The sequence below is a fragment of the Syngnathoides biaculeatus genome, chromosome 13 (assembly GCF_019802595.1).
Source record: "Syngnathoides biaculeatus isolate LvHL_M chromosome 13, ASM1980259v1, whole genome shotgun sequence".
Classification (NCBI taxonomy): Eukaryota; Metazoa; Chordata; class Actinopteri; order Syngnathiformes; family Syngnathidae; genus Syngnathoides; species Syngnathoides biaculeatus.
In genome coordinates, this window is record NC_084652.1 from 23002362 (window position 1) to 23028313 (window position 25952).

The following is a 25952-nucleotide window of genomic DNA, read 5'->3' on the forward strand; positions in this document are numbered from 1 at the left end:
TCACAAACCGGTCAATCTGAGGAAAAGGGGTGGTCTTAGCCAAATATAGAAAAAGTCGAGACAAAACTAAGTCAAACAGAAGTAGCTGTCAGAGGGACGTTTTTTTAGACACACATAGGACAAAATCAAGGTGTATTTTGGGGAGGGGGGATTGACAGTTCGGCTGCAATAAGTCCATGTTAGAGATTCACGCCTAGAGAGAACCTCAACAAATTCCTTTGCACAAATTCCAACTGTGCTTCCTGTCGGCCTCACCACTGTCTTAAACTTTGGCAATCATCCTACCAGAGACTTTTCTGTCACACAACACAGCTGACACATTCCTCCATCCATTCCAACCTGCTCAAACCCATTTCGTCATTTCCTTACCATACTCACTGCTCTTGACTGTTGACCCAAGTATTTGATGTCCTCCACCCTTGCCATTTCTTCCTGTAGTTTACCAGGACTGTTTACTGTAAAGCAATCTACAACACCATGTTTGAACCTCTGAACAATACCGTTTTTCAGTTTATTTTGTCTTTTTCAATAAATCTGAAAAAAAAATCAACAATTCTGTTTTTTTCTGTCAATGTGGAGTGCTGCGTGTACATTAAAGAGGAAAAAATGAAACATGATTTTATCAAATGGCTGGAATATAAAGTAAAAGGTTTAAGGCGGTCTGAAAACTTTCTATACCCAATGTATTATTGGATACATTTGAAACAGCTAGTGTACATTATTGGAGAAAAAAAAAACATGGACACTGCTTAAGGGCTACATCATTTCATCATTATTATGCAGTGTATTGCTCTTTTTGGTAATAGTGTGGTGGTGTTGAAGACGTCCAATTAATTGGGGGTTATGGGTTGCGGGTGGGGATCGAAGGCAAGCACCTGGTAGCCGCGCCGGCACCCATGGGGGACAGCTGGGCACAGCTCTAAAGAGTAAGATAGGTCCCCCTTCCCATGGGCTCACCAACTCTGAGAGGGGCCAGAGGAGTCGGGTGCGATGCGAGCTGGGCGGTGGCCAAAGAGGGGGACCGTGGCGATCCAATACCCAGCTGCAGAATCTAGCTCTCGGGAGATGGAATGTCACCTCTTGGCATGGAAGGAGCGCGAGTTGGAGCTTGAGGTTGAGAAGTTTCAACTAGATATAGCTTGGGCTCTGGTACCAGTCCTCTTGAGAGGGGTTGGACTCTGTTCCACTCTGGAGTTGCCCACGGTGAGAGGGGCCGAGCAGGTGTGGGTATACTTATTGCCCCCAGGCTCGGGGTCTATATGCTGGGGTTTACCCCGTTGGATAAGAGGGTAGGCTCGTTCTGTCTTCTGGTAGGGGTACGAGTCCTGACTGTTGTTTGTGCCAATGCACCACAGAACAGTACCCACCCTTGTTGGACTCTTTAGAAAATGAATTAAAATTTTAAAATACCTGTAATATCATTTACCACAATAAATTAAAACTAAAATATTTTTTGTACGTGTAATGAACTGAGTCTGAAATTTGCCGCAAACAGGTCACGTAGCCCTTCATACGATCAGTGCTCACGAAGTAGCCCTCAGCCTCAAAATGGTGGCTGAGCCCTGCTTGAGAGGGAGTGCTGGGGAGTGCTAACCATAACTCCATCATTCTGCTGGGGGACTTCAAATCCTACCTGGGCAATCACAGTGAGACCAGGAAGGAGGTTACTGAGAAGAACACCCCCCCACCCAACCCGACGCCCCCCCGAACAGAACCCGAGTGGTGTTCTGGTACTGGACTGCTGTGCTCATCACGGATTGTTCATAACATACAACATGCTCAGACATAAGGGTGTCCACATGTGCACTTGGCACCAGGACACCCTAGGTTGCAGTTCGTTGATCGACTTTTTGGTCGTGTCATTGGACTTGCAACTGCATGTCATGGACAATTACTTGGGTGAAGAGAGCGGCAGAGCTGTCAACTGATCACCACTTAGTGGTGAGGTGGCTCTACTGGTGGGGGAAGATGCCGGTCCGATGTGGCAGGCCTCAACTTATTGTGAGAGTCTGCTGGGAACGGCTGACAGATTCCCCTGTCAGAAGGAATTTCAACTCCCATCTCCGACAGAACTTTACTTATGTTCCACGGGAGGCGAGAGACATTGAGTACGACTGGACGATGTTACACACCTCCATTGCTAAAGCGGCTGACCAGAGCTCTGGCCGTAAGGTGGTCAGTGCCTGTCATGGTGTAGCGGTGGACACCAACAATGAGGGATGCTTTGAACCTGAAGAATGAGTCTTGTCGGCATTGTTGGCCTGTGGAAAAACCTGAGGCAGATGATAGGAACCATCTGGCCAAGCAGAATGCAGCTTCAGTGGTCACTGAGGCAAAAATCTGGGTGTGGAGGAGTTTGGTGAAGCCATGGAAAACAGACTTCAAGACAGCTTTGAAGAAATTCTGGTCGACCGTCCGGCACCTCAAGAGGGGGAAGCAGTGTGCTGTCAACACTGTGTATAGTGGGGATGGGACAATACTGACCTCAACTCGGGATGTTGTGAGTCGGCGGGGAGAACTTGTTGAACACCTCCTCAATCTGATATTGGATCTCTCTGATCGGTATGCCTACCGGACGCCTCCTTGGTGAGGTGTTTTGGGCATGTCCCACCAGAAAGAGACCCTGGCAATGAACAAGGACACATTGGAGAGACCAATGGCCTGAGAACGCCTCAGGATCCCTCCAGAAGAGCTGGAAGAAGTGGCTGGGGAACCAAAAGTCTGGGTATACCTGCTGAAGCTACTTCCCCCGCAACCCGACCCAGAGAAGCGATGGAAAATGTATGTATGTATATATATATATATATATATATATATATTATATATATATATACATATAAAGAGAGGGGGAGAGAGAGAGAGATTATTTTACTTTAACCTTTACTGTAATACGTTCCATTGCATCCACAATTTGAAGGACAACCCCCGTGAGGGTTTTATTCATAGCAGAAAGTGCATCACCATTGAGAATGCAAAGTAATCTGACACCTGCCAGTATTTAATAGTCCCACCACAGAAACCAATTTCCACATAGATCACACAACCCATGATAAAATGTATACTAAATATTGTAGTGTTTGCATTAGCAAAAATAACGACTGAAAGCATTTTGGGTAATTTGGAGAAAACATATTAAACGCAATATCCCACAGAGAAATCGCTCCATCTTGTTCAGAGCGGATTTGTCAAGAAAAACAAAAAACATTTCACAACACAACCACTGTTGTAATAGGAACATTTCTTGACAGATGTGCAAGAGCATAGGCTTTTCTGTAATTGGTGAGATTTGTGAACACTCAAACCAGACCTAAAGCTTGAAACAAGTAAATAAAAATTGAATTGACACCTGTGACTGAATCCTGGAAAAGCTTTATTAAATTAATTTAAAGGAGGTACCTTTTTTTCTTGGGTCCGTTTGTGCAATTTGAGTGAGATGTAGATGAAGATATCCTTGTGTTTTTCAATGGACCTTTCTGACCTGTCAATCACTTGTACAATTATAGCCAATCAGAAGCAGCATTGTTTTAACCGCTGACTTGACCCGCCCCTCTTGTCATCATGTCCCACAAGCAATGCTGGTTATTGGTCGCGTGCGGTTGGAAAAGTTAATGTTACGAACAAAATAGTCTTCAGATGCGCTTGGGGAACATGAAATTCTGATGAAAGATATCCTGCTAGGTTTCAAGGGGCCCAGTTGATTCATTTTCCAAAACCTAAAACACAGTTGAGGAAGTGTCTACGATGGATTATGGCTCATGGAACAGCGCACGTACAATTTAGTGTGGACCATAACAAACACAAGGCTGTATGTTCAAAGGTAAGGGAAGGAGAAGTATCTTCCCTGAGTTTGATTTCATTATTATCAGTGCTTTATCCATTGCAGGAGAACAACTTTCACTTTGTTAGTGTATCACTGACCTGCTCAATGAAGTGTGTAATGTTTTATGACGACGAGTCGGGTCCGCGATACATAAATACGCGATGTCATGCAAGAGAAATGTCCGTTTGCCTATTTGTATCACATTGGACTTTTAAGACAGAAAACTGAGTTCCATTATGAGCCAAGTCAAATGAATACATCCACACACTTATAAAGACTACAATGATATTACTCATCATCTTTCTAAGTAAAAAGTAATCACCCTGCTTTACATGTACAGTACGATTCCACAATTTTAACCTGTTGGATTTCAATATGAAGTTTGTGAGTCATCAAACTTTTTTGCATCGATCGCCAATGTTTCGCTGTAACTCTGACATTGCGCCCTGCTCGGTCAAAAATCTTAATTCCGTGTACATATCCTTGCGTGAAATAGTTGAGACCTCTCTGTAGAACTCTCTTGGACAACACATTTGGCAAAAAACATACCACAATATTATCTGGAACACGCGATAGCGGATCAAGTTTAAACCTGTTCTGTTCAGTCGCCATTTTGGTACATTGTGGGGCATGGCAACTGTAGCTAAGGGGGAGGGAGCTGTAGATCGCCAGTTGGAAAGGTCCATTGTCAACCTCCATTTCCATTAATCCACCCATCCATTTTCCGTACTGCTTATCCTCACCATGGGGGGAAAAAAGTTATGGAGATGATAAACCCTAAATTGAGAGTGAAAATGATCCCAAAAACAAAAGACAGCCTCTTTAATGAGCATCAAATTAACTTAGAGGCTTTCTAGACTGAGCAGCTGTTTCCACACACACACACACACACACACACACACACACACACACACACACACACCACACACACACACATGCATGTGCACGCACACACACATTCACAATGCACTTGAAAAAACACACATATTGTGGTGACATTTGATAAGCTCAGTCTGTGTTATAATTGACCCCTCCGTAGAAATTGCGTCATTCGCGTCGCTGACCAATCAGAGGCCAAATATCTGCATGAACCACGCCCCTTTTTGGACCCGCAGTTCCCTCAGACAACATTGCATCGTCCAGTATAGCTTTTGTTAGCGTTTTATCGCGTATTTGGGTTCTTTAACAATAGATATGGTTAAGAGGTGTAGTCACGGACTTTATAATAGTGACAACAGGTATCCTGAAAGGCTAGTTGGTGGAGTTCAATTCGTACCCTTTCCAAAACCGAAGACCCAGTACGAAAAATGTCTTCGATGGATCAAACTTTGTGGAAGACCGCATCATCAACTGAATCCATCTAAAATCAACCGGAGCAGAAGACCGAGTACGAAAAATGTCTTCGATGGATCAAACTTTGTGGAAGACCGCATGATCAACTGAATCCATCAACCGGAACAGATATGTTTGCACGAAGGTAAGCCCTATATTTGATTTACAATACATGTTTCATATAAATGAACTAGCAGTTCTTCGCTTGCATAACATAGCTAAGTGTGAATGATTGACACACTTGATCTGTGTTGAGCGATATTTTGCGATGATCTGACTGCACAAACGTGTCTCTTCGGCACTCCCGAGGTAAGCTAAACCGGACTTTGTTTGTTTGCACGAAGGTATACCCTATATTTGATTTTCAATACATGTCTCATATAAATGAATTAGCAATTCTTCGCTTGCATAACATAGCTACGTGTGAATGATTGACACACTTGATCTGTGTTGAGCGATATTTTGCGATGATCTGACTGCACAAATGTGTCTTTGTTCGGTGGCTACCGAGCTAAGCTAAACCGGACTAGTGAGTCCTAAAAGCCTTCGACGTGCACCAAGACACCAAGACTGAAGGAAGGATGTTTGAGGACACTAAAGTAGTGATTGTCGTACTCGGTCGGGACTTACGTAGGTTCGGCACTAATTCAAGAATAATTATTGAGGGGAGTGCGTGACATTACACAAAGAAAACGAGAGAAACAACTCGTAAATCAAGCCTCACCTTCTTTTCCTTCATACGGCGGTTCAGAAACGGCTATACAGATACACATACAGATTCTGCACACAAGTGTGATAAGTAACACGAAAATAGGAAACTGTCAATGACGAATTTGTCTTTGGGTTATAATGTATTATATTATGTGGATTCTCGGTCTTCCTCTGACTTCAGAAAGATCTCGCCCTAATATAAATGGTTTCTCTGTTGATATGCATGTAAATACCATTGAAATACCCCTCGCTGAAATACTTGAAGCCCTTCTGTCTGCTTTTCAACGATATTACACTGTTAGCTAAGAATGCGAGTGAGAAATCAGCCGGTAAATCGGACAGTTTCGCTCTATTCTTTTCTTGCTGCGCCGCCATTTTTGCTAATTGTTTGTCTGACGTTAGCGCACGTGGCGTGACGTCACTTCAGGAGGCGTGGTTAAGTGCCCTGTACGGAGGGGTCAATTGATTCTCCAGAGAATCTAGTTGACACCTAGGAATGGGAAAGGCACTGTCCAGCCAATCAGGTTTGCAGCTGGAAGCAGACAGTTAAGTTGAATGAGACTTTGAAAAGAGCAAAACTCCTTTGACTATCATGTCACCCACTTATCTATTTGTAGCCAAAAGGTTTAACAGCTCCTCGCAACTACAGCGTGTGTTTTTCTTAATCCCTCCTTGCTTTTGTAAATCTTCAATTTATGCCACACTTGTTTTTGGGTAATGTCAAAATACAATTGTAAAGCTTTTTGTAAAAACATAATTAAATATGCTGGAACCTAGAACAACAATTCAGCTTGTGGGGGAATATTTCCACATCACATAATTACATTTCTATGATTTGAGGGTTTAATTTAAGTGACTGACATCAAAGTGGTTGACAATTAATTGTGAGTCATGCAGTCTTTCCCACTCTGTGTGGGAATTAATGCATGCAATGTGTGTGAATGGCCTCTCCTTGAGCCATCACCTTATCGTAGTGGAGAGGTTGGTGTCCCAATGATCCTAGGAGCTAAGTTGTCTGGGGCAGCCAATGGTAGTGTCACTTATGGCAAACAGGTCCTAAGTGAATGACCGGACAAAGCACGACGCAAAAAAAACCCATGTAGAATGAAATCAAATGGCGGCGAGGCTCCTGAACTCCAGCAACCCTTGTGAAGGGGGGGTGAATGGATGGATGATGGATGGCTCGGCTCCTATATATTGGGAATCACCAAGTGGATGGGAGTGTAGTCCCCTTCCTGTTTTATGTGGGGGGTTGGGTCCTCACTATTGATTGTTCCTATGGCCCAAGCAGCAGTTTAGAGTACACACCGTTTTTGGAGTCTTTGGAGGGGTTGCTGGAGACTTCTCCCGCTGGGGACTCCGCTGTTCTGGTGGGAGACTACAATGCTCACATATGCAATGAGAGTCCCCTTGTTCAGAACCAGAGTGGTTTTCTGTTATTGCACCTGTGTGCTCACCACAGATTGTCCATAATTTGTCCATAATAAACACCATGTTAAAGCATGAGTGTGTCCACATATGCACTTGGCACCAGGACATCCCAAGTCGTGTAATCGGACTTGCGGCTGCATGTTTTGGACACCCAGGTAAAGAAAAGGGCAGAGCTGTCAACTGATGACCACCTGGTGGTGATTTGGCTCCAATTGTGGAGGAAATACCATTCCAACCAGACATGGGTCCACCAGAGATCAACCCAGTGGACAGGACACACACTCACACATCCACACCGAAGGACCCAGGGGAGTCCATCAGCCCCTCTGAGGTACCCCGGCACCTGGCGATGACAGGGACACGCGACTGCCATGGAGAAAGCAAAAGAGAGACCGTAAATAGGAGGCCAGCTTGCTGGAATGCACCAAAACTGCCTCGGCAATTGACTGGTCGATCACGGTCGACACATTGTGCACCCCTGTTACAGATTTATGTTTTTCATCCTTTTTTTGGAGCCAAAGTACTATTTTTTTCACTCATATTAAATATTAAATTCCAAGGCACACCACCGGCAGAATGTGCAAGAATGAATCTCTGTTGTCTGTATGAACAATTCAGTTGTTCTCACCAAAGCATAGTGAATAAAATTTAAAAAAACAAAAAAATGAATAAAAAAAATATATATTTTACTCACTCATTATGACACCTGGGCCTGTTTGGATGAACATAGAGCTGATATTCTGGCAGGAATTGATGAAAGACAGATAGAAAGATATTCTTCAACAGCTCTTAGTCTCCCTCTGGTTTGACTTTTTATAGTGGTAAGGCTTGAAAAGCTCACTTCACAGAGATGATGTAGAAAATGGGAGCAATGTCAAAATAGCTTTGTTTGGCAGAATGGGGTACTCCTTGGCAGTAGTCAACCAAAAACTGTTCGAAGGTATATCAGCACAATTGTGTTCTTGTAAAGTCATGTCCCCATAACCAACTGATGCTGAAAGGTGTGGGTCCCCCACTCAGTTCATGTAACCATGTTTTCATTTCAGCCTTGCATACATGTGTTCAGTTCATTCAGATGATGTAAAATGTCAGCCAGGTATGCCTAGTTTGCATACCACTAATCAGTTGCAAGCAGTTTTATGTAATCTGACCACTCATTTGTCAGAAGCACTTTTCATTTCCTCCAACAGTTCATAAACATAGGCCAGTTACTTTCCACAGGACAAAATCCGTATGGAACAAGAAGGTTTTATGTGCTACGCACATTTCCTCACATAAAGATGCACATATGTATCTTCTCACGGGTTGTGATTTTTACAAAGTTCAACATGCGCACAACATCATGCAACACAGAAAGTAGGTCTGCTGGTAAGGTCTTGGCTATAAGGGTCTCATATAGTAAAAAGGAGTGTGGAAATATCACACTGGATCTCTTTCTTTCACTCAGCTGACAAACCCTCTGGTGCATCTGACCATGGCTGCCGCTCCATCAGTGCAGACACCTGTGCAGGTTTCCCATTTAAGTCTACTTTGTTCAAGATACTGAGATGAGTCCCAAAGATGGTCCTCTCCTGTTGATTTTTGTTGCAATGGCTTTCAAAAATGTTTTCTCTTATTGCATATCGATCTACAAACTGCACATTAGCCACGGGTTAGGTATGTTCACTAAGACCAGTGGACCCGTCAAGTTCCAATGCAGACTTACTACTGATGCAGACTTTTTCCAAAACTAATCTTTCAATGTCTGGAGACATGTTTCCAATATGTCTAGAAATGATGTTAAATGAAGGAGGGACTTTAGCTATTTCTTTTGCTGCTTTTGGGCCAAGCATCTGCTTTTCAATGGCTTTCCAAGCAGGAAGTACGATTGTCTCTGCCAGTGTGTAATTTTTTAAATTTGATTACAGTTCAGCAACGTGATAGCAAGTTTTAAGGGTTTTCTTGTTTATCTTTGTTTTTTCTCATCAAGGAGGCCTGTTCCGCCACGTGTGCACGGAGGTCAACAAAATACATTGCATTCTTGTTCTGAAGTGAAGGGTGTTTCGTTTGGAAATGCCATTTAAGCTTACTTGGACTTACTTGGACTGTTGGATTGCATTTCACCACACACCAGGTACAACGGTAATCATAATCGTTGGATCCCCGCTGAGAGTAAATACAAATGAAAGACAGCTTTCTCTATATTGCCTTAAGCAATAAAGACTTTTTGTGAGCAAATCGTCTTTGGTTTCTTTTGACAAAAACTCTCCCAACCTTCATACTTTGGCATTAATCTGAGTCAGAATTTTGTCCAGAGTCAAATTCTGAGTTACCATCTTTCCTTTTCAAACTATACTAAAACTATTTAATTTTGTTTGTTTGCAATTAATAATTTATTTTCTCTTTCTTGCTCTCTTCCTTCAATAGGGTTTGTTCTGTTTGATGGATCGAATCTGATTCTCAACAAACATCAATTATAATGCTGAGGAACCACAAAAGAAGTTTAAAAAAAATCCATTGGGAAATAATAAAACTGGATGAGCATAAAAAGGGAAACATCTTCCATTCCGCTTGACCTAAAAGTTAAATAGGGCAAAAAAAATGGAATAACAAACTTTGTTGGTTATGTGGACCAACGATTACACTAGGACACCACTTGAAAACGCTGACATGTTTGACTTTTTGGGATATCTTTTGTCTAGTGGTTACGTTTCGTTAGGTTACCGATGACAACTCAGCAACAGTGCACATTGACCTCGATCAATAGGATTGCGTATTCTGACCGGGGCTTTGCCTCCCGTTGCTATTGTGAACATTTATTCATGCGTGCAAACTAATGTTTGCCAAATCCTTAGAGGATGATTTGACAGAACACTGGTTTAGTTAAGATCAAACACTGCTAGCACCAGCATGCTGGTCCACATAACCTTACGCTGTGTGATTGAGAGTCATATTGTATTAAAAGTGAACATAACTCGGGTCTTCTTTAATGGAAAGCCAACTTCTGAGCACAAGTGATGACACCACACTTTTCCTCTTTTTGTTCTTACTTCACCCCAACACAATACATTTTTTACAATTATTGTCACCATGGTAACAAGTGTATCCAGTAACATGTTTTCTGGTTCGACCTCTCCGAAAGTGTTTGATTTGACAAGATCAAATTTGTCTTGTGGTCTGATCCACGCATAAGACATTATGTTAAGATACATTTCTGTGTCTGTGCAATTCATAATATTCATGTTAGAGAAAAATAAAAACAGAGGAGTGCTGCCAGTCTTTTCAAATAAAAACATTTGAGTAATAGGCAGAAGTGTCCTAATGTAAGTGAGAGTAACAGTATGTGGTAATAGTTGTTAGATTTAAATTTAAATATATTTGCAGTCTGGGAATTTCGTTAGAATTCATAATACATATGTATACATATTGACTATTAAATAGTGACAGGATATTAAAAACGAAGATTTAGAAAATTGATGCATCTATTTTCTGAGAGAGTGCTAGAGCCTATCCCACCTAGCTGTCTTTGGGCAGGAGGCAGGCTATATCCCTGACCTGGTTTCCAGCCAATCGCAGGGCACATGGAGACAGACAACAGTCAGACTCACAATCACACCTGTGGCAATTTAGAGTCTCCAATTAATACATATTTTTGGGATGTGGGAGGAAACCGGAGTGCCTGGAGAATATCCACAAGGGACGGGGAAAACATGCAATCTCCACAGAGGGAGGGCCGGGATTTGAATCCCAGTCCTCAGAACTGTGAAGCCAAGGCTCTACAGCTGCTCCACCGTGCTGCCAGGTTTAGAATAATTAAGAGTAAATATGGCCATAAATATCTATTCCTGGCCATCAACCATGTAAATGGTTTGCAGTGACTGATTAAAATGATACCCTGAAACGATGATTGCCCTCTTCTTAGAACATGTGCTGTGTTGGGGAATAATGATGAACAAAGACAGGCAAAGAAAGGGTAAAGATCCAAACAATGCCATCTTGTCAGGATACTGCCTGCACTGGATGTTATGCCAACAACCCTCAAAAAATAAATCAGTCAATACTATATCTTTATGTGTGTTAGTGCATCCAACAGCATTGAATATCCACATTGTCTATGGTGTTTGGGACCTCCCCCGCACTGCTCTAAAGGAGCCAATTCTTGGTTTAACACTAACCTGGATGCATGTTTGCGAGAGCCTGCATGAAGCATAAAGACAAAAAAGGGAGATTACTAAACACACTAATACATGACAGTGTGGGTTTCTTATGTCCTGTTCAGCTCTTTACTATAGTATATCTGAGTGCGTTGAAATATCAACTCCCAGAGAAAACCATATCCCTTCTGTCATTGGCTGTAATCCTCCAATTTCGTCAACCTCAGTATCCTCAGCTGCCAGGACCTCCCCCGCATCTTTACTTTAACTCCAGTGCCATTATGTCGTAAATAGAAGATATGCCTGGCCAGCCATTCTCAGTTCTTAGCATCCCACACCAAGTGCATGTGTAGCGGTTGATGCTATGTTGTGAATTTTTGTGTTTCAAATATATGCGCATGCCTTAAACCCATTTTATTTGTGAGGGTATGACTATCAGGATGACAGTGACGCTGGTAAAGCAGCTATATCAGAGCTGGACAGCCTTTCCTGAGTTAAGCAGTGTTTCACAAAATACTTACTCTGAAAATGTTCAGACAAGACGACAGCTTTTTGCGGCATAATGACACTTGATTGGTCTAGAAGTGTGCTTTTTCAGAAATAATGTACATTCACCGTCAACAACAACCAAGCTCAATGAATGAAAAGTTAGATTACAGTTTTCCTCGCTGCAACGTGGTTCACTTTACGCAGCCTTGTTATTACACAGATTTGTGTCTGTGTGTACTTTGTACATGTAGCAGGCATTTTTTTTTTTTTTACAATGTATGAACGCGCAGTGTGTTCGGCATCCTGATTCACTAAGGGAAATCCTGCATCATGTTCTGCATCCTGACTGTATAAGAGACTGTAGACCATTGTCAACGACATTAAGTACCAGGACCCCCATCAAGGGGGCAGCCACCAGTCCCCGCAGCGTTTCAGCATGCCCGCATAAGTGTCGTGTGTTGTGCCCGCGTTGTGCTCGTGTTGTGTCGCGGTGGTGTTCCCGATACTCAAGGCGAGCAATCGAGCTCAGTGCAGTTCGCTGAAGTTCATTGCCCATGGTTGTAAAGTAATCAAATGTTGGTGTATCCTCCTCCTCTTTTTCAACATTTGTGTCTGCTTCTTTCTCTTGAACAGAAAAGAGCTACACTGGAAGCATCAAACAATTATACAAATAAAGCACGATGAACGCATTCTGTACAATACAGGATACTTGCCAAGGAGATTGATTGCTTTTCAACAAACTGGACTGAGCTCGGGTGCGCTTGTCCGGCAGCAGGGTTCGGGGGTGCCACGATTGCCCTAAGTACTGAGGCCCGGTTGGTGGGCCCTGCGGTGTTTTGGCAGCAAAGCGTCGTGGCTTCAGTTCTCAAATATGCTGTAATCAAAGATGGCATGTTTGTTTATAAGAATATTCTCACCCAGAAGAAAAAAAGAGCACCGAAAATGAGCCATAAAGTTTTTCACTCAAAAACAGACACCTGCACCAACGACACTACAGCAGAGCTGATCCAACCGGCCAGAAGAACTGTAAAATACACATGAGTTGCTATTAATAATTTTGTCCAACCTCATAGACTGATCATTAAAATTAAATTTGCTATTTCTAAACGTGATCATATTTTTCTTTTTAATGCAGCCCTATGGGGCACAAACCAGTGCAATCTGTAGGCCGGTCCCAAGCCCGGATAAATGCAGAGGGTTGTGTCAGGAAGGGCATCCAGCATAAAAACTGTGCCAAACAAATATGAGCGTTCATCTAAAGAATCCCATACCGGCTCGGTCGTGGCCCGGGTTAACAACGCCCGCCCCCGGCACTGCTAACCTGCAGGGTGTCGGTGGAAATTTAGCTACTGTGGTTCGAAGACAAAGAAGAGGAGGAAACCGGATCCAGCATCAGAAGAAAAAGAGGAATGCACAGAGCCTACAACTGAGTGTAGGGACTTTGAATGTTGGGACTATGACAGGAAAAGCTCAGGAGTTGGTTGACATGATGATTAGGAGAAAGGTTGATATTCTGTGCATCCAAGAGAGCAGGTGGAAAGGTAGTAAGGCTAGAAGTTTGGAAGCAGGGTTTAAATTATTCTACCACGGAGTAGATGGGAAGAGAAATGGAGTAGGGGTTATTTTAAAGGAAGAGCTGGCTAAGAATGTCTTGGAGGTGAAAAGAGTATCAGATCGAGAGATGAGACTAAAATTTGAAATTGAGGGTGTTATGTATAATGTGGTTAGCGGCTATGCCCCACAGGTAGGATGTGACCTAGAGCTGAAAGAGAAATTCTGGAAGGAACGAGATGAAGTAGTTCTGAGCATCCCAGACAGCGAGAGCGTTGTGATTGGTGCAGATTGTAATGGACATATTGGTAAAGGAAACAGGGGCGATGAAGAAGTGATGGGTAATCCAGGAAAGGAACTTTGAGGGACAGATGGTGGTGGACTTTGCAAAAAGGATGGAGATGGCTGTAGTGAACACTTATTTCCAGAAGAGGGAGGAACATATAGTGACCTACAAGAGGGGAGGTAGAACCACGCAGGTAGATTATATTTTGTGCAGACGATGTAATCTGAAGGAGGTTACTGACTGTAAAGTAGTGGTAGGGGAAATGCGAAGGAGGGCAAAGGTAGAGGTGGCAAAGGCTAAACAAGAGGCATATGAAGACAAGTACACCAGGTTGGACAAGAAAGAAGGAGAAAAGGATCTCTACAGGTTGGCCAGACAGAGGGATAGAGATGGGAAGGATGTGCAGCAGGTAACGGTGATTAAGGATAGAGATGGAAATGTGTTGACTGGTGCCAGTAGTGTGCTAAATAGATGGAAAGAATACTTTGAGAAGTTGATGAATGAAGAAAATGAGAGAGAAGGAAAAGTTGAAGAGGCAAGAGTGAAGGACCAGGAAGTGGAAATGATTACTCAGGGGGAAGTCAGAAAGGCACTACAAAGGATGAAAAATGGAAAGGCAGTTGGTCCTGATGACATACCGGTAGAACATGTGGAGAATGTAGTTCAGCATTGGCTTAATAAAATAAGCAGGCGAGTCCACGAAAAAGACATTGCTTGGATGGCAGCACATGTTTCTCCAAACCTGTATGTACCTTTCAGCATTCATATTGCTTTCACAGACGGACCAGTTATCCATGCCGCCACAGCCCCATACCATGACAGATGCTAGCTTTTGAATTTTGCCTCCATCACCGTCCAGTGAGCTCTTTTCCTCTTTGGCCTGGAGGACATAATGTCCATAATTTCTAAAAGCAATTTGAAATGTGGACTTGTTGGACACTTTTCCATTTTATTTTAATGTCCTCAGTTCCCAAGTTCCCAGTTGTTGAAATAAAAGGTGATGTAACAGTGGTAAACATGACCCTGTCCCAGCTTTTTTGGAACGTGTTGCAGCCATAAAATTCCAAGTTGATGATCATTTAATTTAAAATAAGTTCATCGGTTTGATCACATTACAAATACAAAACATTTAAGATCTTGTATTTGTAGTGTGATCAATTAAATATAGGCTGAACATGATTTCCAACATCTTTATATTCAGTTTTTATTTATTATAGTTTAACACAACGTCCCAACTTCATTGGCACTGGGTTTGTAAAATCAAGTTAGTCTCAGTTTAAACACTTTTCTTCGGCTCCACTCAGAAAATCTGTTGTGATAAACATTTCTTTTAAGCTTACAAAAGCTATAAAGACATTTGAAGTGGGTTTTCAACAATAGTATTACTATTCTGGCTCAACTCTACTTACAAACACTTGTCTGTAAAAGTGTAGGAGATGGGCATGCATGAATATGTCACAGTCAAAACAATAACGTGTAACAGTCCTGTAGAAGTGTGCTTTTAACATTTACTGAATCGCAACTGCATCCATGGGAGTCATATTGCTCCCAAAAGTCTTTATTCATGTAGTGTACCGCGGACCGAGTGTGTTTCTGAGTTTTGGAGTGAGATTATTTTTGACGTTGTTGTCAAAAACATTACAGAAAACATCTAACCACAAATACTGATTTTACAAGCTATTAAACAACAGTTAAAAAAAAAAAAAAGTTATCTTATTGTTTTGACTGGTCGAAATGCTGGTATTGGAAAAAAAAAACAATAAAACACCCCCACTCACAACAACAATTAGAAAAAAACGGGCTTCAGCAGAGGACTGATTTATGGATGGAAGTGGATACAGCAAACATAAATATTACTCAACGTATACTTACTAACTGCAATATAACATCATTTTAATTATGTGAAGTTATCCTCATGTGCTCCTGGCAGAAACTAATATACCTGACCAACATTGCATACAAATATCATACACAAATAGGATAACAGTCTTTCTTTTTTAAAGATCAAGAGTTGTCAATTTTCGCATCTCTCAATGGGCAGTTGAAGACTAGTGTCCTCCTACCTTTGGACCAGAGCACTCGTGTTTTATGTACGAGTGACCTCATGAGTTTGATTTTTTTTTTTTTACCCACAGCACACACCAGCTAAGATAATTTAGCCTTGTAATCCAAATTAAAGTATTACCAGATTGAAAAACAGAAGAGCAAAACATGGAAATATGGTTCTTCTGAGTCATTGTGACGAAAAACTGCATGTGTGTGTGCAATATCCAAACAGATTTGGTTATGATGGGATCATCTTCTTCTTTTCCTTTTGGCTTGTCCTGTGAGGGGTCACCACATCATATATCATTTTAAATGAATGTTCATAATTGTTTGGCGCAATTTTACCCGGATACCATTCCTGACGCAACCCCTCTGCATTTATCTGGGGAGAGATAATCACCTGGTATTCCGACGCAGTCTCCTATCCAAGCACTAACCAGGGCCAACCCCACTTAGCTTCCGAGATCAGGCGTTCTCAGGGTAGCATGGCTGTAAGCATTTGGTTATGATGAGATAATGCTCTGAAATCCAAACAACAGTGTTTCAGTGGCCTTTTTCCCTCACATCTTCCAGCATTCATTTTTCATCACGACTTGTGTCTTGTGAATATATTTAAATCCAAGTGGACTTGTTTCTCCACATTTCATAAACATGTGAGAAACTGTTGTTTCATGATATTTTTAGTGGATGTATTAAAAGCCTCATTTTTTTATGACAAACGGCACAAAGTTAATCTCCTGTGACAAAACCCATTATATCAACAGAACAAGAAACACCTTGAAATTGCTTATTCCTTCCCCTTTGTGTGGGCTTTTGTTGCAACTTCTTAAAGATTTAATATGCAAAGATAAACAGTTGGCAAACTTTACTTCCTGTCAAAGAGTCAAATAATGCATGGAAGGGTGGTCTACTGCTAAAATGTGACTCACAAAACAATTTCCAAATAAATGGCGCAGTTCAATCCCAAGAGTGCTACTGAGAAAGCACAGCCTACCTACCAATATCCGATAAATCTGCCGAAAACCTGTGTCCAATTAAATCCTGCCTATATCTTCCAAGTTGTAAAGAAGTAACGCTGCGTGAAGCAAATGAAGAAAAAGAAAAAAGTAGGTGATTTGGCTTCACTTTCCAATTTAGGAGGGAGACAGCAGAATTGTTCAGCATCATTACCATCATTATATCACACACCTGAGTCCTCATCGCCATGTGATAAATAGTGCCAGCTTGGTGGAAATCCATTTTACAACAACAAGATTGTTGAACTCAATGGCCTCAATCACTTCAGCTCAGCATACCAGAAGACGACGGTTGCTCTCACTGCTAGTTGTTGGAACATTAATGTATTTTCAGGCTGAAAATACGGCAATACAATACCTGTTCCATCTACAATTATCTAAAACAAAAGGCCTTAAATGCCCCACAAAATCAAATCATCATTGTGCATGACATTACACAAGATGTCAGAAAAATGTTAGGCTCAGTAGGTAGAACAACATTTAACTACATAGCAAGTGGTTTTGTTGCTGCGCTGAAAACACCACATGAAGACAAGTGAATTTGTAACACAATTTATGGCAAAGTAGAAAAATGATACGCGCAATTGAGTCCTGGCTTACTGTATGGCAAGCAGTGATGTCCAAACCTGAGGGCTGCATACAGAAAAATTGAAGGACGCCAGAGCAACTTTTGAATTCCTCGACTTTGACTAACTAACCACAATAAAACCAATCTACCGAGCAAGTAGTTACTTTTTATAAAAGCAATTTTTAAATTATTACGACAACATCCCAGCTTTCTGTTAAAGGTGATGAGGCAAATTTTAGGGTGCATTGCAGTCCTGTAGCCCACTACAATTGATAGTCCCATGCGCTGTGTTTTTTGCCACATTTAGCAGCAAAACAAAAGCTAGCTGTCAGAAGATGACATTTTTTTAGAATAATTTTTAGAGCTTGTTAAGGATCACAATGTGAGAAAATAGTTTCTGCCCATTATCTTAATGAAGTGTAATGTTAACATTTTAGTTGTAGATAATTTCTTAGCGTCCTGCAAATTACTAACCTAATTCCATAAAAGCCCGAGTCATTTTTAAAACTATGAATTGAAAAATATGGCAAAATATGAAGAAAAAACACCGAAGCATTTGCTAAAAAAATGTTTGTCTTTATTTATCTATGTGTCATCCAGATCATGCTAATCTGAAAAAAAATGAATGGAGGGAATTGGACTACAATTATTAAATGTGTTGTATATTATTTTGAGAAAATGTTACAAAAATACTTGTACAATGATGCTATTAGTATGATATCTAGAAAAAGTAAAAACCAAACCATTTTTTAGCAGTAGTTAAAAATGTAGTAAAAATGGGAATATCGGTGTCATAACCTACCCACTTTTTCAACAATCACACTTTTCTTGCTACGTCCCCCACATTGAAAAACAGAATTGTAAGGCAGGTCATATCTAGGGTTGGACATCGAGAACCAAGAACTGATCGAGACTAATGTTCTGGTTCTCCTGGAGGGGTTCAAATTTAAGATTAAAGTCATGACAAAGTTTCAATGCCTGAAGTGGAGAATACCAATGAAGACGAGGGAAAAAAACATCTGCAAAAATGTACTTGTACCTAACGACAGTGACAAAACTGTTTATCCATCGCTCCATTTTCTGAGCCACTTATCCTTAAAAGGGTCCCGGAGTGCTGGAGCCTATCCCAGCTGTCAATTGGCAAGAGGCGGGGTACACCCTGAACTGGTTGCCAGCCAATCGCAGGGCACAGAGACCATTAACAGTCATAATCACAATCACACCCAGGGGCAATTTAGAGTCTCCAATTAATGCAAAACTGTCTAAACTTTGTTAAAATTAAGTGAATGATCACCTCAGTGCAACACTTGGAAAAAGATTTTGTTGTGCAAAGGAAGCTCTCACAATGAGTAGCATCTGACTTGCTCCTTCCTGCCCCAAGCCTCAGCCAACATTGCGGGGGAGCTTCAATGTAGTAAACTCTCAAGCAATTGACCCCTCCGTAGAAATTGCATCATCCACGTCGCTGACCAATCAGAGGCCAGAGATCTGCATAAACCACACCCCTTTTTGGCGTCCGCCGTTCCCTCAGACAATGTTGCATGGTCCAGTATAGCTTTTGTTAGCGTTTTATTGCGTATTTGGGTTCTTTAACAATAGATATGGTTAAGAGGTGTAGTCACGGACTTTATAATAGTGACGACAGGTATCCTGAAAGGCTAGTTGGAGTTCAATTCGTACCCTTTCCAAAACCGAAGACCCAGTACGAAAAATGTCTTCGATGGATCAAACTTTGTGGAAGACCGCATCATCAACTGAATCCATCTCAAATCAACCGGAACAGAAGACCGAGTACGAAAAAGGTCTTCGATGGATCAAACTTTGTGGAAGATTGTATGATCAACTGAATCCATCTAAAATCAACCGGAACAGATATGTTTGCACGAAGGTATGCCCTATATTTGATTTTCAATACATGTCTCATATAAATGAACTAGCAGTTCTTCGCTTGCATAACATAGCTAAGTGTGAATGATTGACACACTTGATCTGTGTTGAGCGATATTTTGCGATGATCTGACTGCACAAACGTGTCTCTTCGGCGCTCCCGAGCTAAGGTAAACCGGACTTTGTTTGTTTGCACGAAGGTATGCCCGATATTTGATTTTCAATACATGGCTCATATAAATGAATTAGCAGTTCTTTGCTTGCATAACATAGCTACGTGTGAATGATTGACACACTTGATCTGTGTTGAGCGATATTTTGCGATGATCTGACTGCACAAACGTGTCTCTGTTCGGCGGCTAACGAGCTAAGCTAAACCGGACTAACGAGTCCTAAAAGCCTTCGACGTGCACCGAGACACCAAGACTGAAGGAAGGATGTTTGAGGACACTAAAGTAGTGATTGTCGTGCTAGGTCGGGACTTACGTAGGTTCGGCACTAATTCAAGAATAATTATTGAGGGGAGCGCGTGACGTTACACAAATAAAACGAGAGAAACAACTCGTAAATCAAGCCTCGCCTTCTTTTCCTTCATACGGCGGTTCACAAACGGCTATAAAGATACACATACAGATTCTGCACACAAGTGTGATAGGTAACACGAAAATAGGAAACTGTCAATGACGAATTTGTCTTTGGGTTATAATATATTATATTATGTGGCTTCTCGGTCTTCCTCTGACTTCGGAAAGATCTCGCGCTAATATCAATGGTTTCTCCGTTGATATGCATGTAAATACCATTGAAATACCCCTCACTGAAATACTTGAAGCCCTGCTGTCTGCTTTTCAACGATATTTCACTATTCGCTAAGAATGTGAGTGAGAAATCAGCTGGTAAATCGGACAATTTCGCTCTAGTCTTTCCTTCCTGCGCCGCCATTTTTGCTAATTGTTTCTCTGAGGTTAGCACACGTGGGGTGACGTAACTTCAGGAGGCGTGGTTAAGTGCCCTGTATGGAGGGGTCAATTGGGTGAGTAAAACAATACGTCGATGCCAACATTGAAAAAGCCAACAAGGTAAAAGGTTGGTTGCACTTTTGCACTGATGGTTTTAGTGTTTATTTTAGTCATCAAACAATGTAAGATGACAGACAAAAAAATGAGCTAAAATGTTCATTGAGGCAACATTGTGTTAAGATGAATTGGGACAAAATTCACATACACATCATAGTATCCCAAACAACTCTGTGCCTCATCAGTGAGTAAGTAAAGGTATCAACATTAAATAGCATTTGTTTGCATCCATTCAAATATAATAATAATAATAATAATAACATGCCGTATGCCAGGGGTGCTCAATGTGTCGATCGCGATCAACAGGCGTGTCAAAAACAAAACAAAACAAAAGAAAATGTCAGTCATTGTTCCCTCTAAATTGTGCGCATAATCTTCATTCCTCTCCAGTGTGTACCTCCATCTTTCTAATTGAAGAGTTTGTTTTCAAAACGAGACATAGGCATTTTTTTCAGATTTACGAAACTCGCGCCAAAATTATTCAGCTCCGAATGGATCAATTGTTCCTCCACCTGCCCCCCGCTTTCACTGCAGATCACAATATCATCTGTGAAGATCATGGTCTAAGGAGATTCCAGTCTAATCTTGTCTGTCAGCCTATTCATTAGTACTGCAAAGAGTCACACTTTCGACACCCCATTGTAGTTTAGGCCGTGACACACAGTACCTGTGATCAGGGTCATACATACAAAAATAGTTTAAAAAAAAAACAGATCTAAAGGACACGGTGGCATGGTGGCGCACATGTAAAGTGTTGGCCACACAGTTCTGAGGTCCAAGGTTCAATCCCAGCCCCGCCTGTGTGGAGTTTGCATGTTCTCCCAGTGCCGAAACGGGCTTTCTGTGGGTACTCCGGTTTCCTTCCACATCCCAAAAACATGCAACATTAATTGGAAACTCTCAAATTTGCCTCAAGGAGTGATTTTAAGTTCAACTGTTGTCTGTCTCCATGTGCCCTGCGGCTGGGAAGCAGTTCCAGATGTACACTGCCTCCTGGCTGTTGACAGCTGGGATAGTCTCCAGCACTAAAAATAATGGATGGATGAATCTAAAGGACCCCTCCTTGAGGAGTTACCTAATCGTGGTGGAGGAATTTGCGTGTTCCAATGATCCTAGGTGCTAAGTTGTATGGGGCTTCACCTAAGTGGTAGGGTCACCCAGAGCAAAAACGTCCTAGGTAAGGGACCAGACAAAGTACGACTCCAAAACCCCTATGATGAGTGCAAATGTTGGATTTGGGTTCGGATGCGGGTCACCGAGGCCCCCCTCTGGAGCCAGGCCTGGAGATGGGGCATGAAGACGAGCGCCTGGTGGCCAGGGCTGCACCCATGGGGCTCAGCCTGGCACAGCCTGACAGGGTAACATGCGTCCGCCTTCTCATGGGCTCACCACCTGTGGGAGGGGACATAGGGATCGAGTGAGCGGGTCAGTGGCCGAAGGCAGGAACCTCAGCGACCTGATCTCCAACTATAGAAACTTGCTCTAGTGACGTGGAACGTCACCTTGCTGCCAGGGAAGGAGTCCAAGTGTGTGTGGGAGGTTGAGAAGTTCAGATTAGATATGGTCGGACTCGCTTCTACACATCGCTTGGGCTCTGGTACCAGTCCTTTTGAGAGAGAATGAACTCTCTTCAACTCTGGAGTTTCCCACAGTGAGAGGCACTGAGCACCCACTGGGGACTCCCTCGTTCTGCTGGGGGACTTCAATCTTCACTTACGCAATGACAGGTAAACCTGGAAGGGTGGTAATTGGAGAAGGGCCCAATCATAACTCAAGCGGTGTTATTGGACTTCTGGACTCATTATGGATTGTTCATAATGAACACCATGTTAAACCAGAAGGGTGTCAACAACGTGCACCTGGCACCAGGACAACCTTAGTTTGCAGTTTGATGATCATGTCATCGAACTTGTGGCTGCATGGCCTGGAAAATTGGGTGAAGAGAAGGCTGGAGTTGTCAACTGATCACTAAATGGTGGTGAATTGGCTCCAATGGTGAGGGAAGATGCCGGTCCGATGTGGCAGGCCCAAACATATTGTGAGGGTCTGCTGGGAAGGGCTGGCAGAATAACCTGCCAGGAGTTTCAACTCTCACCTCTGACAGAACTTTGCTTATATTCCGGGGGTGGCGGGGCCCATAAAGTCCGAGTGGAAGATGTTCTCCAGTCAAGCGTGCCCTTTATCACGATTGTGTTCATAACTTTATGGATAGACTTTCTTGGCACTGCCAAGACGTAGTGTTGTTCCAGTTTTGAGACCTCAGTACTGCATGTTTGCTTTTTTCAGATGATGTGATTCTGTTGGCTTCATCAAGCCGTGATCTCCAATTCTTACTGGAGTGTTCGCACCTGAGTGTGAAGTGGCTGAGATGAGAATCAGCACCTCCAAATCTGAGACTATGGTCCTCAGTGTGAAAAGGTTTGTGAGCCTTATGCAGTTTAGGAATGAGATCCTGTCCCAAGTGGAGAAGTTCAAGTATTATGGTGTCTTGTTCACAATGAAGGAAGAATGGAGTGATAGATCGACAGGCGGATCAGTGCATCATCTGTGATGATGCAGACTCTGTATCGTCTATTTTGGTAAAGCAGGAGCTCTCCATCCACCAGTCGATCTACATCCCTACATATGGTCACGAGCTGCGTGTCATGACTAAAAGATCTCTGATACAAGCAGGTGAAATTAGTTTCCTCTGCAGTGTCCGGGCTCTCCCTTAGAGATAATGTCAGAAGCTCAGTCATCCTGGGGGAGCTCAGAGAAAATGTGTTCCTCCTGCGCATTGGGAGGACCCAGATGAGGTGGCTGGGGCATCTTATTCGGATGCCTCCTGGACGCCTACCTGGTGAGGTGTTCCGGGAGCGTCTCATCGGAAGGAGACCCAGGGGATGACCCAGGACACACTGGTGAGACGGTGTCTCTCGGTTGGCATGGAAATGCCTTGGCATCCCCTGAGAATAGCTGGATGATGTGGCTGGGGAGAGGAAGTCTGAGCCTCCCTATTAAACCTACTGCCCCAGTGACTCACCCTCAGCAAAGCGGTAGAAGGTGGATGGATTTCTTTCTCTCTTTCACTTCACACACACACACACACACACACACACACACCACACACACACACACACACACACACACACACACACACACAGTCTTGTTTTTTTCAGGGTCCTTCTTGTCTGGGTTTCTAAGAGTGTTTCGAAACACTTCTGCTTGGATCACAATCCATATGGCGCAGTTTGATTAAACAAATAAATACTGCCTCCTATGATGCAAGACTGATGCTAAACCTCCATATGTTTTAAGTGGAAACAAGCAGAGGTTTCAATACTGAAATGAGGCAACATATTGTAATAAGGTATGGGGAAACAGATGGAAAAAGATTACAAATCTGATAAGAAGTTTAAAAAAAGTTGGTCACAGAATATGTTTTGTCTAAAACTCATGATGGATGGAATTAGTCTTACTTTGCTCCGGGGGACCTATTCCTTTTAGAAAATATTGTATTAAAGAAAGAAAAAAAAACAATAAGTCAATGTTACTGAAAGCATCCTAGGATTTGCAGTTTTATCATGGCAAACATCAAAGCCCATACCCGATTCAGTGAAGTCTTGGTTGAAACTGTTCCAAGCCTCTCTGCTTTTCTCCAGGTTGTCTTCCATAACCTTTATGTCAGCAAAGGGACAATTGCACTCTGGGAACCGAGAAGAGCATCGGCACCAGCAGTCATTGTTGCGGCAGAGCAATTCCCCCTCAGAGTTACATGCCACGTAGCTGAGGGCCGCCTCCACAAAACGCCCACGCAGAAACTCAGGCAGGACATCTTGCAGGCCTAAAGGAATAAAAATAAAGGACATTGTCACATATTTTTACATTTGTAAGACTTATTGTCGTTATAAAAATAAACAATATTGGAAAAAATAAATATGCATTGACAAAAAAGCTCAATATCTATGAGAGGGCAAGCTTTTGATTCAATTTGTGATCAAACAGTCCATAAATAAATTGTGATACAATTTCATAACATCACAATTACAATCTGAAATTTTAATTTGGTGTTTAACTTTTTTGTTTTTCAGCTAGGATTAGCGATCTTAAGGCTGCACTTTGTGCACAACTCAACATTAATAGGAAACAAAGATGATGTGAACAATTATAGATGCTTGCTCAGCTACAAAACATATCGAAAGGCAGCCCCGAAGTCTGTAATATTGATGCAACTGCATTACAAAGAAGACGAGCAGAAATGTGGGTGTATTCGGATTTTTAGAAGGCTTCTGTTGAAAAATGTATCCGAAATAAGATGAGGAAACGGGATAAAATGGGCTGGGGAGGGGTATATAGCAAATCTTTTGTGACCTTCGACCACTCCTCAAAATTGTACAGCAGTGGCACTAAATGCATGCTGGGATTTTGCAAATGAGTAAATGTGATGATCTTCTTGCTACTCTGTTAAACAGAACATCCCTGTGCCAGTTTTCTCTCGCCAAAACATCGCAGCCAAGGTAGGTTAAGAACCACCATTCACAAATGATTGCATGGTAGCACTATCATCTCAATGTCAAATACTAAGAATTCATGTGCGAACAGTGTGCTCATTATTAGCTTCCAATACTTAGCACATAAACAAAACTTCACAGCATACTGCACATTCCACGATGGCCTTGCAGATGGTCACTTCTGTACTGTGCTTTATAGAACATGTTTGACATTTTGTGAGATTTTGATAAGTAGCTTTTTTGTTTCGATGAGTTAAGTAATGGCAGACGACACTAGTTTTCAATTGTGTTACCGTAGAGAGCACACGTGATGCGCGGATGTGTATGTGCGAGCATGTTGGCGTGCATTTACGAGTGAGAGCATAGTGTCGATGTTATTTTGATGCATTCTGTTGGAGCTAATGACAAATGATCCAAATTTAGCCTGGTTTAGATTTGGTAAATGTATGATTGTTTCTTTTATTTTTTTTAAAGACGCTTCATTTGTATGAACGATTAAGTTTGCACACACACAACCACACATGCACACATAAACACGCACACACACAGATCTACATAAGGGTTATTATTTGGCACTTTACTGTGTTTTAATTTTGCTACAGAACATTTTTGGATGATTTTGGTTAAATGATTTCTGCGTTTTTGAGCCATCCGAACTGAAAGTCTATTGGACTGTGTTACTTTATATTGTTTTGGTCATATGTTGGATGTATTAATATTTTTGATTATGTGCAGTTAATAAAATCCTGTGAGCAGAGCAAGATACACCAACTAATGTGTCCGTTCCTCATCGTTCACAGATCTGCAATGCCTACCGCCTACGTATCACTCGTGCCGACTCCAATTCCCCTAGGTCTGAGGCTGGTAACCCTTAACATTAGTCATGTTTTTAGGACAGAGAACCAGCGGGCAACTGCACTACAAGCCCGACAGCCTCTCTCGCTTTTCGTACAGTGCAGATGCTTTTTTTCCTTGCTCTTCTTGGTTTGCCTCTGTTGACATGTTTTCTTGCCAATAAGATGTTTTTTCTTCTAAAACAATTTAGAAGCAGTGACTCCTTAATATTTTTTCTTTTCTTTGGATACTCAGCATCATTATGTGAACATGGCCTGCTAA

At 42.1% G+C, this 25952-nt stretch overlaps 1 protein-coding gene across 5 annotated transcripts in view; it reads right to left on the reverse strand.

Moving 5' to 3' along the window:
- The window catches only part of brinp2 (bone morphogenetic protein/retinoic acid inducible neural-specific 2), a 254817-nt gene that overhangs the window by 34749 nt on the left and 194116 nt on the right, over positions 1 to 25952 (reverse strand). For all 5 annotated transcript variants that reach the window (XM_061838207.1, XM_061838209.1, XM_061838205.1 and 2 more), the window contains one exon: positions 23933 to 24169. In XM_061838207.1, the coding sequence (XP_061694191.1) occupies positions 23933 to 24169 (237 nt within the window). The remainder of the gene's footprint in view (positions 1 to 23932; positions 24170 to 25952) is intronic.